General features: G+C 50.9%; 1 protein-coding gene across 1 annotated transcript in view; it reads right to left on the bottom strand.

Annotated features, from left to right (window-relative positions):
* Window positions 1–19,248, bottom strand: part of LOC115124079 (multidrug and toxin extrusion protein 1-like) — a 68,390-nt gene that overhangs the window by 39,223 nt on the left and 9,919 nt on the right. The window contains exons 4-7 of the mRNA XM_065024024.1: window positions 15,501–15,649; window positions 15,298–15,340; window positions 7,329–7,373; window positions 586–683 (exon numbers count right to left, since the gene is read on the bottom strand). Coding sequence (XP_064880096.1) covers window positions 586–683; window positions 7,329–7,373; window positions 15,298–15,340; window positions 15,501–15,649 — 335 coding nt within the window. The remainder of the gene's footprint in view (window positions 1–585; window positions 684–7,328; window positions 7,374–15,297; window positions 15,341–15,500; window positions 15,650–19,248) is intronic.

The raw sequence follows: 19,248 nt of genomic DNA, 5'->3' as shown, positions 1-19,248 counted from the left end.
GGAGGAGGAGAGGAAGAAAGAGGATAGGAGCAGGAGAGGATAGGATAGAGCAGGAGAGGAAGAAGAGGATAGGAGCAGGAGGGGATAGGATCGGAGCAGGAGAGGAAGAAGAGGATAGGAGCAGGAGAGGAAGAAGAGGATAGGAGCAGGAGAGGATAGGAGCAGAAGAGGAAGAAGAGGATCGGAGCAGGAGAGGAAGAAGAGGATAGGAGCAGGAGAGGAAGAAGAGGATCGGAGCAGGAGAGGATAGGAGCAGAAGAGGATCGGAGCAGGAGAGGATAGGAGCAGAAGAGGATCGGAGCAGGATAGGATAGGAGCAGAAGAGGATAGGAGCAGAAGAGGATCGGAGCAGGAGAGGATAGGAGCAGAAGAGGATAGGAGCAGAAGAGGATAGGAGCAGAAGAGGAAGAAGAGGATCGGAGCAGGAGAGGATAGGAGCAGAAGAGGATAGGAGCAGGAGAGGAAGGAGAGGATAGGAGCAGAAGAGGATAGGAGCAGGAGAGGAAGAAGAGGATAGGAGCAGGAGAGGAAGAAGAGGATAGGAGCAGGAGAGGATAGGAGCAGGAGAGGAAGCTAAGGCAGTACATGACTCCCATCTCCAGGCTGAAGAGCAGGATGTAGTTCACAGCCAGGTTAATGAGGTTAGCTGCTGCTGCTGTGTACATCTGAGGTAGGATGATCCCCTGGGAGACACAGTCAAATCAAATCCATTTGTATTTGTCACATGCGCTGAATACAACAGCTGTAGAACTTACAGTGAAATGCTAACTTACAAGCCCTTTAACCAACAATGCAGTTTAAAGAAAAATAAGGTGGGACAATGCAAATAGTCCAGTAGCCATTTGATTAGCTTTTCAGGAATCTAGGAGGTAGAAGCTGTTAAGGAGCCTTTTGGACCTAGACTTGGCGCTCTGGTACCGCTTGCCATGCGGTAGCAGAGAGAACAGTCTATGACTGGGGTGGCTGGAGTCTTGAACAATTTTTAGGACCTTCCTCTGACACCGGTATAGACGTCCTGGATGGAAGGAAGCTTGTCCCCAGTGATGTACTGGGCTGTACCCACTACCCTATGTAGAGCTCTGTGATGTACTGGGCCGTACCCACTACCCTATGTAGAGCCCTGTGATGTACTGGGCAGTACCCACTACCCTATGTAGAGCCCTGTGATGTACTGGGATGTACTGGGCCGTACCCACTACCCTATGTAGAGCCCTGTGATGTACTGGGATGTACTGGGCCGTACCCACTACCCTATGTAGAACCCTGTGATGTACTGGGATGTACTGGGCCGTACCCACTACCCTATGTAGAGCTCTGTGATGTACTGGGTCGTACCCACTACCCTATGTAGAGCCCTGTGATGTACTGGGATGTACTGGGCCGTACCCACTACCCTATGTAGAGCCCTGTGATGTACTGGGCTGTACCCACTACCCTATGTAGAGCTCTGTGATGTACTGGGCTGTACCCACTACCCTATGTAGAGCTCTGTGATGTACTGGGCCGTACCCACTACCCTATGTAGAACCCTGGGATGTACTGGGCTGTACCCACTACCCTATGTAGAGCCCTGTGATGTACTGGGCCGTACCCACTACCCTATGTAGAGCCCTGTGATGTACTGGGCCGTACCCACTACCCTATGTAGAGCCCTGTGATGTACTGGGATGTACTGGGCCGTACCCACTACCCTATGTAGAACCCTGTGATGTACTGGGATGTACTGGGCCGTACCCACTACCCTATGTAGAGCCCTGTGATGTACTGGGATGTACTGGGCCGTACCCACTACCCTATGTAGAGCTCTGTGATGTACTGGGATGTACTGGGCCGTACCCACTACCCTATGTAGAGCCCTGTGATGTACTGGGCCGTACCCACTACCCTATGTAGAGCTCTGTGATGTACTGGGATGTACTGGGCCGTACCCACTACCCTATGTAGAGCTCTGTGATGTACTGGGATGTACTGGGCCGTACCCACTACCCTATGTAGAGCCCTGTGATGTACTGGGATGTACTGGGCCGTACCCACTACCCTATGTAGAGCTCTGTGATGTACTGGGCCGTACCCACTACCCTATGTAGAGCCCTGTGATGTACTGGGATGTACCCACTACCCTATGTAGAGCTCTGTGATGTACTGGGCCGTACCCACTACCCTATGTAGAGCCCTGTGATGTACTGGGATGTACTGGGCCGTACCCACTACCCTATGTAGAGCCCTGTGATGTACTGGGATGTACTGGGCCGTACCCACTACCCTATGTAGAGCTCTGTGATGTACTGGGCCGTACCCACTACCCTATGTAGAGCCCTGTGATGTACTGGGATGTACTGGGCCGTACCCACTACCCTATGTAGAGCCCTGTGATGTACTGGGCCGTACCCACTACCCTATGTAGAGCCCTGTGATGTACTGGGATGTACTGGGCCGTACCCACTACCCTATGTAGAGCCCTGTGATGTACTGGGATGTACTGGGCCGTACCCACTACCCTATGTAGAGCTCTGTGATGTACTGGGCCGTACCCACTACCCTATGTAGAGCCCTGTGATGTACTGGGCAGTACCCACTACCCTATGTAGAGCCCTGTGATGTACTGGGCCGTACCCACTACCCTATGTAGAGCTCTGTGATGTACTGGGATGTACTGGGCCGTACCCACTACCCTATGTAGAGCCCTGTGATGTACTGTACCCACTACCCTATGTAGAGCCCTGTGATGGGATGTACTGGGCCGTACCCACTACCCTATGTAGAGCCCTGTGATGTACTGGGATGTACTGGGCCGTACCCACTACCCTATGTAGAGCTCTGTGATGTACTGTGATGTACTGGGCCGTACCCACTACCCTATGTAGAGCCCTGTGATGTACTGGGCCGTACCCACTACCCTATGTAGAGCTCTGTGATGTACTGGGCCGTACCCACTACCCTATGTAGAGCTCTGTGATGTACTGGGATGTACTGGGCCGTACCCACTACCCTCTGTAGAACCCTGTGATGTACTGGGATGTACTGGGCCGTACCCACTACCCTATGTAGAGCCCTGTGATGTACTGGGCCGTACCCACTACCCTATGTAGAGCCCTGTGATGTACTGGGATGTACTGGGCCGTACCCACTACCCTATGTAGAGCCCTGTGATGTACTGGGCTGTGATGTAGAGCTCTGTGATGTACTGGGCTGTACCCACTACCCTATGTAGAGCTCTGTGATGTACTGGGCCGTACCCACTACCCTATGTAGAACCCTGGGATGTACTGGGCTGTACCCACTACCCTATGTAGAGCCCTGTGATGTACTGGGCCGTACCCACTACCCTATGTAGAGCCCTGTGATGTACTGGGCCGTACCCACTACCCTATGTAGAGCCCTGTGATGTACTGGGATGTACTGGGCCGTACCCACTACCCTATGTAGAACCCTGTGATGTACTGGGATGTACTGGGCCGTACCCACTACCCTATGTAGAGCCCTGTGATGTACTGGGCCGTACCCACTACCCTATGTAGAGCTCTGTGATGTACTGGGATGTACTGGGCCGTACCCACTACCCTATGTAGAGCCCTGTGATGTACTGGGCCGTACCCACTACCCTATGTAGAGCTCTGTGATGTACTGGGATGTACTGGGCAGTACCCACTACCCTATGTAGAGCTCTGTGATGTACTGGGATGTACTGGGCCGTACCCACTACCCTATGTAGAGCCCTGTGATGTACTGGGATGTACTGGGCCGTACCCACTACCCTATGTAGAGCTCTGTGATGTACTGGGCCGTACCCACTACCCTATGTAGAGCCCTGTGATGTACTGGGATGTACTGGGCCGTACCCACTACCCTATGTAGAGCTCTGTGATGTACTGGGCCGTACCCACTACCCTATGTAGAGCCCTGTGATGTACTGGGATGTACTGGGCCGTACCCACTACCCTATGTAGAGCCCTGTGATGTACTGGGATGTACTGGGCCGTACCCACTACCCTATGTAGAGCTCTGTGATGTACTGGGCCGTACCCACTACCCTATGTAGAGCCCTGTGATGTACTGGGATGTACTGGGCCGTACCCACTACCCTATGTAGAGCTCTGTGATGTACTGGGCCATACCCACTACCCTATGTAGAGCCCTGTGATGTACTGGGATGTACTGGGCCGTACCCACTACCCTATGTAGAGCCCTGTGATGTACTGGGATGTACTGGGCCGTACCCACTACCCTATGTAGAGCTCTGTGATGTACTGGGCCGTACCCACTACCCTATGTAGAGCCCTGTGATGTACTGGGCAGTACCCACTACCCTATGTAGAGCCCTGTGATGTACTGGGCCGTACCCACTACCCTATGTAGAGCCCTGTGATGTACTGGGATGTACTGGGCCGTACCCACTACCCTATGTAGAGCCCTGTGATGTACTGGGCCGTGATGTAGAGCCCTGTGATGTACTGGGATGTACTGGGCCGTACCCACTACCCTATGTAGAGCTCTGTGATGTACTGTGATGTACTGGGCCGTACCCACTACCCTATGTAGAGCCCTGTGATGTACTGGGCCGTACCCACTACCCTATGTAGAGCTCTGTGATGTACTGGGCCGTACCCACTACCCTATGTAGAGCTCTGTGATGTACTGGGATGTACTGGGCCGTACCCACTACCCTCTGTAGAACCCTGTGATGTACTGGGATGTACTGGGCCGTACCCACTACCCTATGTAGAGCCCTGTGATGTACTGGGCCGTACCCACTACCCTATGTAGTGCCTTGCGGTCGGAGACCGAGCAGTTTCCATACCAGGCAGTGATGCAACCAGTCAGGATGCTCTCGGTGGTGCAGCTGTAGAACCCATGCCAAATCTGATCAGTCACCTGAGGGGGAAGAGGCTTTGTTGTTCCCTCTTCATGACTGTATTGGTGTGTTTGGACCATGATAGTTTGTTGGTGATGTGGACACCAGGGAACTTGAAGCTCTCAACCTTCTCCACTACAGGAGGGGACTGAGTGCAGTCATGAGTGAACAGGGACTACAGTGGGGGCTGAACACGCACCCCTGAGGGGCCCCCGTGTTGAGGATCAGCGTAGCAGACGTGTCGCTACCTAACCTTACCACCCGGGGGCGGCCAGTCGGGTTGTCCAGGATCCAGTTGCAGAGGGAAGTGCTTAGTCCCAGAGTCCTAAGCTTATTGATGAGCATGGTGCTTAGTGATGAGTATGGCTCTGTCTGGTATTGTGTTGAATGCTGAGCTGTAGTCAATGAATAGCATTCTCACATAGGTTTCCTTTTGTCCAGGTTGGAAACGGCAGTGTTGAGTGTAACAGAGATTGCATAATCTGTGGATCTGTTGGGGCGGTATTCAAATTGGAGTGGGTCTTGGTGTTTCTGGGATAATGGTTTTGATGTGAGCCATGACCGGCCTTTCAAAGCACTTCATGGCTACAGACGTGAGTGCTACGGGTCGCTAGTCATTTAAGCAGGTTACCTTAGCGTTCTTGGGCACAGAGACTATGGCGGTCTGCTTGAAACATGTTGGTATTTCAGATTCATTCAGGGACAGGTTGAAAATGTCAATGAAGACACTTGCCAATTGGTCAGCGCATGTTTGGACTACACGTCCTGGTAATCCGTCTGGCCCAGAGGCCTTGTGAATGTTGACCTGTTTATTAAAGGTCTTACTGACATCAGCTACAGAGAGCCTGATCACACAGTCGTCCGGAACAGCTGATGCTCTCATGCATGCTTCAGTGTTGCTTGCCTCGAAGCGAGCATAGAAGTAATTTAGCTCATCTGGTAGGCTGTTGTAACTGGGCAGCTCGCGGCTGTGCTTCCCTTTGTAGTCTGTAATAATTTGCAAGCCCTGCCACATAAGACGAGTGTTGGAGCCGGTGTAGTAGGATTCAGTCTTAGTCCTGTATTGAAACTTTGCCTGTTTAATGGTTCGTCGGAGGGCGTAGCAGGATTTCTTTTAAGCATCCCGCTCCTTGAAAGCTCTACCCCTTAGCACAGTGCAGATGTGGCCTGTAGTTCATGACTTCTGGTTGTTGTATGTACATGTGGTCACTTTTGGGAGCAATGTCATCTATGCACTTATTGATGAAGCCAGTGACTGTTGTGGTGTACACCTCAATATAATTGGAGGAATCCCAGAACATATTCCAGTCTGTGCTAGCAAAACAGTCCGGTATTTTAGCATCTGCGTCGTCTGACCACTTCTGGTGCTTCCTGCTTTAGTTTTCGCTTGTAAGCAGGATTCAGGAATATATAATTACTGTCATTCTCTGTGTGTGGTGTAAAGGTGGTCTAGACTTTTTTTCCCTCTGGTTGCACATTTAACATGCTGGTAGAAATGAGGTAAAACAGATTTAAGCTTCCCTGTATTAAAGTCTCTGGCCTCTAGGAGCACCACCTCTGGATGAGCGTTTTCCTGTTTGCTTATGGCGGAATACAGTTCATTGAGTTCGGCTCTTAGTGTGGTCTACAACTTATCATGAGATACTGCTGTTGTTTACAAATATACACAGACCGCCAGTCCTTGTCTCACCAGAGGCAGCAGTTCTATCTTGCAGATGCAGCGAAAACCCCGCCGGCAGCTGGTTATCCATGTGGTCGTTTAGCCACGACTCAGTGAAACAGAAGATATTTAACGTCCCGTCGGAAGGATATTCGTGACCGCAGCTCGTCCATTTTGTTATCCAACGATGGTACTTTGGGTAATAAGACTGATGGAAGAGGCCCACTCGCACTCGGTTCCTTACAAGGCACCCTGACCAACGTCCCCGATAAATCCGTCTCTCCTTCATGAGAATGACGGGGATTTGGCCCTTGTAGGGTGTCTGAAGTAGATCCTTTGCGTCCAATTAATTAAAGAAAACATCTTTGTCCAGTACGAGGTGAGTAATCGCTGTTCGGATATCCAGAAACTCTTTCGGTCTTTTCGGGAGCAGAAACATTATGGACTAAATAAGCTACAAATAATGCAAAAAAGCACACACACACACACACACACACACACACACACACACACACACACACACACACACACACACACACACACACACACACACACACACACACACACACACACACACACACACACACACACACACACACACACACACACACACACACACACACACACACACACACACACACACACACACACACACACACACACACACAACACACACACACACACACACACACACAACACACACACACACACACACACACACACACACACACACACACACACACACACACACACACACACACACACACACACACACACACACACACACACACACACACACACACACACACACAATACCTGGTTCTGTAGGTAAGTTGTTTGCAACTGGTGCAGGAACATAGCCTGTGAAAGGAGGAGAGGGGTGGAAGAGTAATGATGTCAGTCGTTTAGAATTACCCAGACAAAGCAGTCAGACACCAGACGGAGCACTCAGACACCAGACGGATCAGTCAGACTCCAGACGGAACACTCAGACCCCAGACGGAACACTCAGACCCCAGACGGATCAGTCAGACCCCAGAAGGAACACTCAGACCCCAGACGGAGCACTCAGACCCCAGACGGATCAGTCAAACTCCAGACGGAACAATCAGAACCCAGACGGATCAGTCAGACTCCAGACGGAACAATCAGAACCCAGACGGATCACTCAGACCCCAGACGGATCAGTCAGACTCCAGACGGAGCACTCAGACACCAGACGGATCAGTCAGACTCCAGACAGAACAATCAGACCCCAGACGGATCACTCAGACCCCAGACGGAGCACTCAGACCCCAGACAAAACAATCAGACTCCAGAAGGAACACTCAGACCCCAGACGGAACTCTCAGACCCTAGACGGATCAGTCAGACTCCAGACAGAACAATCAGACCCCAGACGGAACACTCAGAACCCAGAGGGAACACTCAGACCCCAGACGGATCAGTCAGACCCCAGACGGAACACTCCGACCCCAGACGGATAAGTCAGACCCCAGACGGAACACTCAGACCCCAGACGGAGTCCCCACCCAGGCTCTACCTAGACTGTCTTCAGGACCCAACCAGGCACTATGTCACTCCTCTCTCCCCATCCAGGCTCTATCTAAACATTCCTCTGTCACCAGCCTGGCTCTATCTAGACTGTCCTCTGTCCCCACCCCAGCTCTATCTAAACATTCCTCTGTCACCAGCCTGGCTCTATCTAAACATTCCTCTGTCACCAGCCAGGCTCTATCTAAACATTCCTCTGTCACCAGCCAGACTCTATCTAAACATTCCTCTGTCACCAGCCAGGCTCTATCTAAACATTCCTCTGTCACCAACCAGGCTCTATCTAAACATTCCTCTGTCACCAGCCAGGCTCTATCTAAACATTCCTCTGTCACCAGCCAGGCTCTATCTAAACATTCCTCTGTCACCAGCCAGGCTCTATCTAAACATTCCTCTGTCACCAGCCAGGCTCTATCTAAACATTCCTCTGGCACCAGCCAGGCTCTATCTAAACATTCCTCTGTCACCAGCCAGGCTCTATCTAAACATTCCTCTGTCACCAGCCAGGCTCTATTTAAACATTCCTCTGTCACCAGCCAGGCTCTATCTAAACATTCCTCTGGCACCAGCCAGGCTCTATCTAAACATTCCTCTGTCACCAGCCAGGCTCTATCTAAACATTCCTCTGTCACCAGCCAGGCTCTATCTAAACATTCCTCTGTCACCAGCCAGGCTCTATCTAAACATTCCTCTGTCACCAGCCAGAGTCTATCTAAACATTCCTCTGTCACCAGCCAGGCTCTATCTAAACATTCCTATGTCACCACCATTGCTTTATCTAGACTGTCTTTTGCCCACACCTTTGCTCTGTCCCCACCCAGGCTCTATCTCAGTCCTCTGTCCCCACCCAGGCTCTATCTTAGTCCTCTGTCCCCACCCAGGCTCTATCTCAGTCCTGTTTTCCCACCCAGGCTCTATCTCAGTCCTCTTTTCCCACCCAGGCTCTATCTCAGTCCTCTGTTCCCACTCAGGAGCTGTCTAGTCTGGTCTCTGTCCTAACCCAGGCTCTATCTCAGTCCTCTTTTCCCACCCAGGCTCTGTCTGGACTGGTCTCTGTCCACACCCAGGCTCTATCTCAGTCCTCTGTCCCCACCCAGGCTCTATCTCAGTCCTCTTTTCCCACCCAGGCGTTGTCTAGACTGGTCTCTGTCCCCACCCCAGCTCTGTCTAGACTGTCCTCTGGCCCCATCCCAGATCTGCCTAGACTGTCCTCTGTCCCCACCCCAGATCAGTCTAGAGTGGCTTGTCAAACTATTCACACCCCCCCCCTCCCACTTGGCATTTATTTTTCCTATTTTGTTGACTTACAACCTGGAATTAAAATAGATTATATAGATATATATATAGATTGTGGGGGGGTTTTGTATCATTTTGATTTACACAACATGTCTAGCACTTTGAAGATGCATTTGTTTTTAATTGTGAAACAAATAAGGAATAAGACAATTAAACTGAAAACTTGAGCGTGCTAACTATTCACCCCCCCAAAGTCAATACTTTGTAGAGCCACCTTTTACAGCAATTACAGCTGCTAGTCTCTTGGGGTATGTCTCTATAAGCTTGGCACATCTAGCCACTGGGATTTTTGGCCATTCTTCAAGGCAAAACTGCTCCAGTTCCTTCAAGTTGGATTGGTTCTTCTGGTGTACAGCAATCTTTAAGTCATACCACAGATTCTCAATTGGATTGAGGTCTGGGCTTTGACTAGGGCATTCCAAGACATTTAAATGAAATGCCGTTTTCCTTGATGGACAAAAAACTCACGTTTAGTCTCATCTGACCAGAGAACCTTGTTCCATATGTTTGGGGAGTCTCCCACCTGCTTTTGGGCGAACACCAAACGTGTTTGCTTATTTTTTCTTTAAGCAATGGCTTTTTTCTGGCCACTCTTCCATAAAGCCCAGCTCTGTGGAGTGTACGGCTTAAAGTGGTCCTATGGACAGATACTCCAATCTCTGCTGTGGAGCTTTGCAGCTCCTTCAGGGTTATCTTTGGTCTCTTTGTTGCCTCTCTGATTAATGCCCTCCTTGCCTGGTCCGTGAGTTTTGGTGGGCAGCCCTCTCTTAGCTCTCTTAGCAGGTTTGTTGTGGTGCCATATTCTTTCCATTTTTAAATAATGGATTTAATGGTGCTCCGTGGGATGTTCAAAGATTCTGATATTTCTTTTATAACCCAACCCTGATCTGTACTTCTCCACAGCTTTGTCCCTGACCTGTTTGGAGAGCTCCTTGTTCTTCATGATGCCTCTTGCTTGGTGGTGCCCCTTGCTGAGTGGTGGGGCCTTTCAGAACAGGTGTATATAAATATACACTGAGATCATGTGACAGATCATGTGACACTTAAATAAAGTCCACCTGTGTGCAATCTAACTAATAATGTGACTTCTGAAGGTAATTGGTTGAACCAGATCTTATTTAGGGGCTTTATAGTAAAGGGGAGGGGCTTCATAGTAAAGGGGAGGGGCTTCATAGTAAAGGGGAGGGGCTTCATAGTAAATGGGGTAAAACATATACACCACTTTTCCTTTTATTGTTTTATTTTTTTAAACAGCTTATTTTTCCCATTTCACTTCTCCAGTTTAATCTATCCAAATAAAAGTCCATTTAATTTACAGGGTAATGCAACAAAATATAGAGAACTCCAAGGGGGATGACTTTCACTGTAGACTGTCCTCTGTCCCCACTTATATCTAGACTGTCCTCTGTCCCCACTTATATCTAGACTGTCCTCTGTCCCCACTTATATCTAGACTGTCCTCTGTCCCCACTTATATCTAGACTGTCCTCTGTCCCCACTTATATCTAGACTGTCCTCTGTCCCCACTTATATCTAGACTGTCCTCTGTCCCCACTTATATCTAGACTGCCTCTGTCCCCACTCTAGACTCCCTGTCCCCACTTATATCTAGACTGTCCTCTGTCCCCACTTATATCTACTTATATCTAGACTGTCCTCTGTCCCCACTTATATCTAGACTGTCCTCTGTCCCCACTTATATCTAGACTGTCCTCTGTCCCCACTTATATCTAGACCGTCCTCTGTCCCCACTTATATCTAGACTGTCCTCTGTCCCCACTTATATCTAGACCGTACTCTGTCCCCACTTATATCTAGACTGTCCTCTGTCCCCACTTATATCTAGACTGTCCTCTGTCCCCACTTATATCTAGACCGTACTCTGTCCCCACTTATATCTAGACTGTCCTCTGTCCCCACTTATATCTAGACTGTCCTCTGTCCCCACTTATATCTAGACTGTCCTCTGTCCCCACTTATATCTAGACCGTCCTCTGTCCCCACTTATATCTAGACTGTCCTCTGTCCCCACTTACTTATTTTCCACCATATTTAGCAAATTAATTAATTAAAAATCCTACAATGTGATTTTCTGGATTTTTTTTCTCATTTTGTCTGTCATAGTTGAAGTGTACCTATTATGAAAATTACAGGCCTCTCTCATCTTTTTAAGTTGGAGAACTTGCACAATTGGTGGCTGACTAAATACTTTTTTGCCCCACTGTATATCTAGACTGTCCTCTGTCCCCACTTATATCTAAAATGTTCTCTGTCCCCACCCAGGCTCTATCAAGTCTGTCCTCTGTCCCCACCCAGGCTCTATCAAGTCTGTCCTCTGTCCCCACCCAGGCTCTATCAAGTCTATCCTCTGTCCCCACCCAGGCTCTATCTCTATCCTCTGTCCCCACCCAGGCTCTAACTCTATCCTCTGTCCCCACCCAGGCTCTATCTCTGTCCTCTGTCCCCACCCAGGCTCTATCCTCTGTCCCCACCCAGGCTCTATCTCTGTCCTCTGTCCCCACCCAGGCTCTATCCTCTGTCCCCACCCAGGCTCTATCTCTGTCCTCTGTCCCCACCCGGGCTCTATCCTCTGTCCCCACCAAGGCTCTATCCTCTGTCCCCACCCAGGCTCTATCTCTATCCTCTGTCCCCACCCAGGCTCTAGTCCCCACCCAGGCTCTATCTCTGTCCTCTGTCCCCACCCAGGCTCTATCCTCTGTCCCCACCCAGGCTCTATCCTCTGTCCCCACCCAGGCTCTATCCTCTGTCCCCACCCAGGCTCTATCCTCTGTCCCCACCCAGGCTCTATCCTCTGTCCCCACCCAGGCTCTATCTCTGTCCTCTGTCCCCACCCAGGCTCTATCCTCTGTCCCCACCCAGGCTCTATCCTCTGTCCCCTGTCCCAGGCTCTATCCTCTGTCCCCACCCAGGCTCTATCCTCTGTCCCCACCCAGGCTCTATCCTCTGTCCCCACCCAGGCTCTATCCTCTGTCCCCACCCAGGCTCTATCTCTATCCTCTGTCCCCACCCAGGCTCTATCCTCTGTCCCCACCCAGGCTCTATCCTCTGTCCCCACCCAGGCTCTATCTGTCCCCACTACTATCCTCTGTCCTCACCCAGGCTCTATCCTCTGTCCCCACCCAGGCTCTATCCTCTGTCCCCACCCAGGCTCTATCCTCTGTCCCCACCCAGGCTCTATCTCTGTCCCCACCCAGACTCTATCTCTATCCTCTGTCCCCACCCAGACTCTATCTCTATCCTCTGTCCCCACCCAGGCTCTATCTCTATCCTCTGTCCTCACCCAGGCTCTATCTAGACTATCTCAGTCGTATGTCCCCATGTAAGCTCTATTTAGACTGTCCACAACCAGGCTGTGTCTAGACTGTCCTATGTCCCCGTTCAGGCTCTATCAAGTCTGTCCTCTGTCCCCACCCAGGCTCTATCAAGTCTATCCTCTGTCCCCACCCAGGCTCTATCTCTAACCCAGGCTCTAACTCTATCCTCTGTCCCCACCCAGGCTCTATCTCTGTCCTCTGTCCCCACCCAGGCTCTATCCTCTGTCCCCACCCAGGCTCTATCTCTGTCCTCTGTCCCCACCCAGGCTCTATCCTCTGTCCCCACCCAGGCTCTATCTTGTCCTCTGTCCCCACCCGGGCTCTATCCTCTGTCCCCACCAATGCTCTGTGTCCCCACCCAGGCTCTATCTCTATCCTCTGTCCCCACCCAGGCTCTATCTCTATCCTCTGTCCCCACCCAGGCTCTATCTCTGTCCTCTGTCCCCACCCAGGCTCTATCCTCTGTCCCCACCCAGGCTCTATCCTCTGTCCCCACCCAGGCTCTATCTCTGTCCTCTGTCCCCACCCAGGCTCTATCCTCTGTCCCCACCCAGGCTCTATCTCTGTCCTCTGTCCCCACCCGGGCTCTATCCTCTGTCCCCACCAAGGCTCTATCCTCTGTCCCCACCCAGGCTCTATCTCTATCCTCTGTCCCCACCCAGGCTCTATCTCTATCCTCTGTCCCCACCCAGGCTCTATCTCTGTCCTCTGTCCCCACCCAGGCTCTATCCTCTGTCCCCACCCAGGCTCTATCCTCTGTCCCCACCCAGGCTCTATCTCTGTCCTCTGTCCCCACCCGGGCTCTATCCTCTGTCCCCACCAAGGCTCTATCCTCTGTCCCCACCCAGGCTCTATCTAGACTATCTCAGTCGTATGTCCCCATGTAAGCTCTATTTAGACTGTCCACAACCAGGCTGTGTCTAGACTGTCCTATGTCCCCGTTCAGGCTCTATCAAGTCTGTCCTCTGTCCCCACCCAGGCTCTATCAAGTCTATCCTCTGTCCCCACCCAGGCTCTATCTCTATCCTCTGTCCCCACCCAGGCTCTAACTCTATCCTCTGTCCCCACCCAGGCTCTATCTCTGTCCTCTGTCCCCACCCAGGCTCTATCCTCTGTCCCCACCCAGGCTCTATCTCTGTCCTCTGTCCCCACCCAGGCTCTATCCTCTGTCCCCACCCAGGCTCTATCTCTGTCCTCTGTCCCCACCCGGGCTCTATCCTCTGTCCCCACCAATGCTCATCCTCTGTCCCCAAACCAGGCTCTATCTCTATCCTCTGTCCCCACCCAGGCTCTATCTCTATCCTCTGTCCCCACCCAGGCTCTATCTCTGTCCTCTGTCCCCAAGGCTCTATCCTCTGTCCCCACCCAGGCTCTATCCTCTGTCCCCACCCAGGCTCTATCTCTGTCCTCTGTCCCCACCCAGGCTCTATCAGTCCCCACCCAGGCTCTATCTCTGTCCTCTGTCCCCACCCGGGCTCTATCCTCTGTCCCCACCAAGGCTCTATCCTCTGTCCCCACCCAGGCTCTATCTCTATCCTCTGTCCCCACCCAGGCTCTATCTCTATCCTCTGTCCCCACCCAGGCTCTATCTCTGTCCTCTGTCCCCACCCAGGCTCTAACCCAGGCTCTAGGGAGTCCCCACCCAGGCTCTATCTCTGTCTCTGTCCCCACCCGCTCTAACAAGGCTCTATCCTCTGTCCCCACCCAGGCTCTATCTCTATCCTCTGTCCCCACCCAGGCTCTATCTCTATCCTCTGTCCCCACCCAGGCTCTATCTCTGTCCTCTGTCCCCACCCAGGCTCTATCCTCTGTCCCCACAGGCTCTATCCTCTGTCCCCACCCAGGCTCTATCCTCTGTCCCCACCCAGGCTCTATCCTCTGTCCCCACCCAGGCTCTATCCTCTGTCCCCACACAGGCTCTATCTCTGTCCTCTGTCCCCACCCAGGCTCTATCCTCTGTCCCCACCCAGGCTCTATCCTCTGTCCCCACCCAGGCTCTATCCTCTGTCCCCACCCAGGCTCTATCCTCTGTCCCCACCCAGGCTCTATCCTCTGTCCCCACCCAGGCTCTATCCTCTGTCCCCACCCAGACTCTATCTCTATCCTCTGTCCTCACCCAGGCTCTATCCTCTGTCCCCACCCAGGCTCTATCCTCTGTCCCCACCCAGACTCTATCTCTATCCTCTGTCCTCACCCAGGCTCTATCCTCTGTCCCCACCAAGGCTCTATCCTCTGTCCCCACCCAGGCTCTATCCTCTGTCCCCACCCAGGCTCTATCCTCTGTCCCCACCCAGGCTCTATCCTCTGTCCCCACCCAGACTCTATCTCTATCCTCTGTCCCCACCCAGACTCTATCTCTATCCTCTGTCCCCACCCAGGCTCTATCCTCTGTCCCCACCCAGACTCTATCTCTATCCTCTGTCCCCACCCAGGCTCTATCTCTATCCTCTGTCCTCACCCAGGCTCTATCTAGACTATCTCAGTCGTATGTCCCCATGTAAGCTCTATTTAGACTGTCCACAACCAGGCTGTGTCTAGACTGTCCTATGTCCCCGTTCAGGCTTTATCTCAGTCCTCTGGTTGGAGACAGTGTTACTCACAGGAACAGCAGGCAGGTAAAGCATCACATAAAGTTGGGCGATCCTGACGGGGAGACAACAGAACAAACGGTCAGTTACATACCAACCACAATGCACAGACATTTATGTTTGAGTCAACATCCACAGCGTGTTGTGTGTGTGTGTGTGTGTGTGTGTGTGTGTGTGTGTGTGTGTGTGTGTGTGTGTGTGTATCTGTTTCCCACCGGGCCACCTCCTGCTCCTGATTCATGGCTAGTAGGATGTTTTGGGCGTTGATGAGGAGGCCCCAACAGGGCAGACAAAGCAGCAGCAGGATCAACACTGCTCTCTGCAGGATCACCCCCACACGGTGCAGGTTACTGCTGCCAAATGTCTATACACACACACACACACAGACACACACACACACACACACACACACACACACACACACACACACACACACACACACACACACACACAGTGTTTGTTGAAAATGGATTGCCGTCTCCATAGTAGTGGATTAATGGTGACTGGAGCAACACTAAAGTATGAGGACTCAAAGTAAGACCCAGTTGCAGAAACGTCGAAGTAACAATGGTTTGATAAACCAAAAGGGAGGATAGACAGGTCAAGGCAAGCAGGGGTCAGTAAACCAGAGGTGGCGGACGGTACCAACGGTACAGGTTTAGGGTAGGCAGAGGTCAATAATCCTGGGGACAAAGGGGCAGGTTGGCAGGCAGAATCAGGGTCAGGGGCAGGTAGAGTGGTCAGGCAGGTGGGCTCAGAGTCAGGACAGGCCAAAACCAGGAGGGGGAGAAAAAGAGAGACTAGGAAAAGCAGGAGCTGAGAACAAAAACGCTGGTTGACTTGACAAAGCAAGATGAACTGACAATGGACAAACAGAGAACACAGGTATAAATACACAGGGGATAATGGTGGAGATGGGAAACACCTGGAGGTGGGTGGAGACAATCACAAGGACAGGTGAGACAGATCAGGGTGTGTCACGTAGAGTAGGTCAGAAGGCTATACTGGAAAACCTAACCTCTATCGAAATAAAAGATGGCAGAGCCGCAAAAGTTATTCTGTGCTTCAGGGTGTTTATTTACATAGTGATTCCCTGAACAAAACAACAGTACTGCCATCAAACATACACCTTATGGGACAGCTAAACACAATGCTGCCCCATTCACAGTACTGCCATCTAACATAGACCTTATGGGCCAGCTAAACACAATGCTGCCCCATCAACAGTACTGCCATCTAACATATACCTTATGGGCCAGCTAAACACAATGCTGCCATCTAACATACACATTATGGGCCAGCTAAACACAATGCTGCCATCTAACATATACCTTATGGGCCAGCTAAACACAATGCTGCCATCTAACATATACCTTATGGGCCAGCTAAACACAATGCTGCCCCATTCACAGTACTGCCATCTAACATATACCTTATGGGACAGCTAAACACAATGCTGCCATCTAACATATACCTTATGGGCCAGATAAAAACAATGCTGCCCCATTCACAGCTCAATCCACAATGCTTCTCTATGAACTGAAAGAGAGGCTCCTTGTGTCGGGCTAGCCCCTCCCCTCAGAACAATTAACACTAATTAATCAAGCAATTACCTAGTCAAACCTACATTTTCCATTTAACTAAAAATACTCAAGTATATACATTGCAACATGTTTATGAAACAATATCACAACATAACATTTACCAAATTACCTCACTACTGACTTTCAATATGCCCATTTACATGAATGAACCATTCGGGACAGGCACTTCAAAGTCCAGCAGACCCGGAAGCTACAGAGAGATAGAGAAAGAGGAACAGAACAAACAACGCGCTCATCCACAACATCGATAAGTATAATAAATATTTATTTTATTAACATCTGCTAACCATGTGTATGTGACAAACAGGATGTATTGGAGAACCTGTCGGATGAAGAGTACATGTTCTTGGGTGGAACGGGAGAAGATGAGGATGTCATCTAGGTAGACAAAGACGAACCGGTTCAACATGTTGCGGAAAACATCATTGACCAGAGTCTGGAACGCAGCAGGGGCTTGACCAGAAAATTGTAGTGACCGCTGGCCGTATTGAAGGCGGTCATCCACTCGTCTCCTTCCTGTATCCACACCAGGTGGTAGGCGTTCTGTAGATCCACCTTAGAAAACACAGATGCCCCGTGGAGCGGCTCGAAGGCCAAGAAGATGAGCGGTTCTTCACCATTATGTTGTTGAGATCCTGGTAGTCAATGCACGGGCGAAGGGTCTTGTCCTTCTTTTCCACAAAGAAGAACCCTGCGCCGGTGGAAGAAGGACGCCGTATTAATCCGAAGGGAGTCCCCAATGTAGTTCTCCATCGCCTTGGTCTCTGGTCCTGACAGAGAGTACAGTTGTCCCTGGGGCGGAGTCGTGCAGAAGGTAGAAGGTCAATCCCGCATTTATAAGGTCTATGGGGCAAGAGCGAAGTGGCCCGGGCCTTGCTGAACACCTCCCTGGTACACAGCTGGAATGGTGAAGAGCTCCGGGGCACCTTCCAAGCTCCCAGGAAGACGTCCCGGGACAGGTTAACATCAGGCAGTGGGCGTGGCAGAGCGGGCTCCAGCTCATGATGGCACCAGTAGACCAGTTAATGAGGGGATTGTGTCACTGGGAGCCAGGAGAATCCCAATACCACGGGTGTCTGAGGGGACTTGATGAGCAGGAACTGGATAGCCTCGCTGTGGTTCCCTGACACACGTAGATTGATGATGGTGGTGTTGTGGGTGACCCGGCCTATAGAGCGCCCGTCCAGCGCTCTAACGTCCATGGGAATGGAGAGGGGCTGAGTGGGGAAGGGTAGCATCCAAAAAGGTGTCGTTAGAGTCAATGAGAACACGGAGAGATTTGGTCCGGTCTCCCCACAGCAGAATGGCATGAAAAGGGGTGTGAGCAAGGGAAGCAGGAACATTCTCCATATGGCCCACCAGAGTACTCGCTCCTACCGGTGAGCCTGGTCTATTAAACCCTCCTGCTGTGTTCCGGTCAAATTGGACCGATTTACAAGTTTTCTCTCTGAAAATGAACTTAATTTAATTTGATTGTCATAAGGTTCCATGACTTTTTCCACACAGGGCATCTGAACACACAAAATCCATTTGGATGATTGTCATTACATTTTGGATGTTCTATTTAACTTTTGTACATGTAGTGTTAACGGTTAAATATGACTGGTCATTAGAAAGTAATTGGTGAGACTACAAGTAGTGTATAAAATTGAGTTCAGGCCCATTCATCAGATGGACACACGTCCTCTCCCAGACACCCACATGGATGTGTGTTTGAACACACACACACACACACACACACACACACACACACACACACACACACACACACACACACACACACACACACACACACACCTCACTCCCCTTCTTGGTTTCCAAGGCAACCCCCACTGGAACCTTTCCCCAATATAATCTTTCCCCCACGGAACCAACACCTGTTGGCATTCTCACTAACAATCTCAAAAAAAGTGTTTCAATAATATATTGAACTTTTCTCACCGCTCTGGAATATAAGAGCTTTTTTGAGGCCTTGCCCACAATTAATTCTGTGGCAGCACAATGACCAAACGATATGCTGTGTGTGAGGCTCTTGATCACATCTTTGATCATGACACTGGTGAGGAGGAGAGAGTCCTAGTTAAACTTTGACACAAAGTAGTCTGTGGTAAATAGCACAAAATGTTTCATCTGTCTTCGGCAGTCTACGGGGCAAGTCGAGAAGCCTCGGGTTTTCTCGGCAACGAGACCTTTGGGAGCTTCTGGGAAGTCTCAGAGACAAGGTGGGATCCCTGGGCGTGCGAGAGAAATCCAATTCCACGTAATCGCCCATCAATACGGATGGTCACAGTGATGCCCCTGACCCTGATTCTGCCTGCCAAGCTCGTCCTTGACCTCCTCTGAGACGCCGTGCAGGAAC

Source organism: Oncorhynchus nerka, linkage group LG10, assembly GCF_034236695.1.
Source record: "Oncorhynchus nerka isolate Pitt River linkage group LG10, Oner_Uvic_2.0, whole genome shotgun sequence".
NCBI lineage: Eukaryota > Metazoa > Chordata > Actinopteri > Salmoniformes > Salmonidae > Oncorhynchus > Oncorhynchus nerka.
The sequence above is the reverse complement of the archived record's forward strand: the minus strand, read 5'-3'. Positions and strand labels throughout refer to the sequence as shown.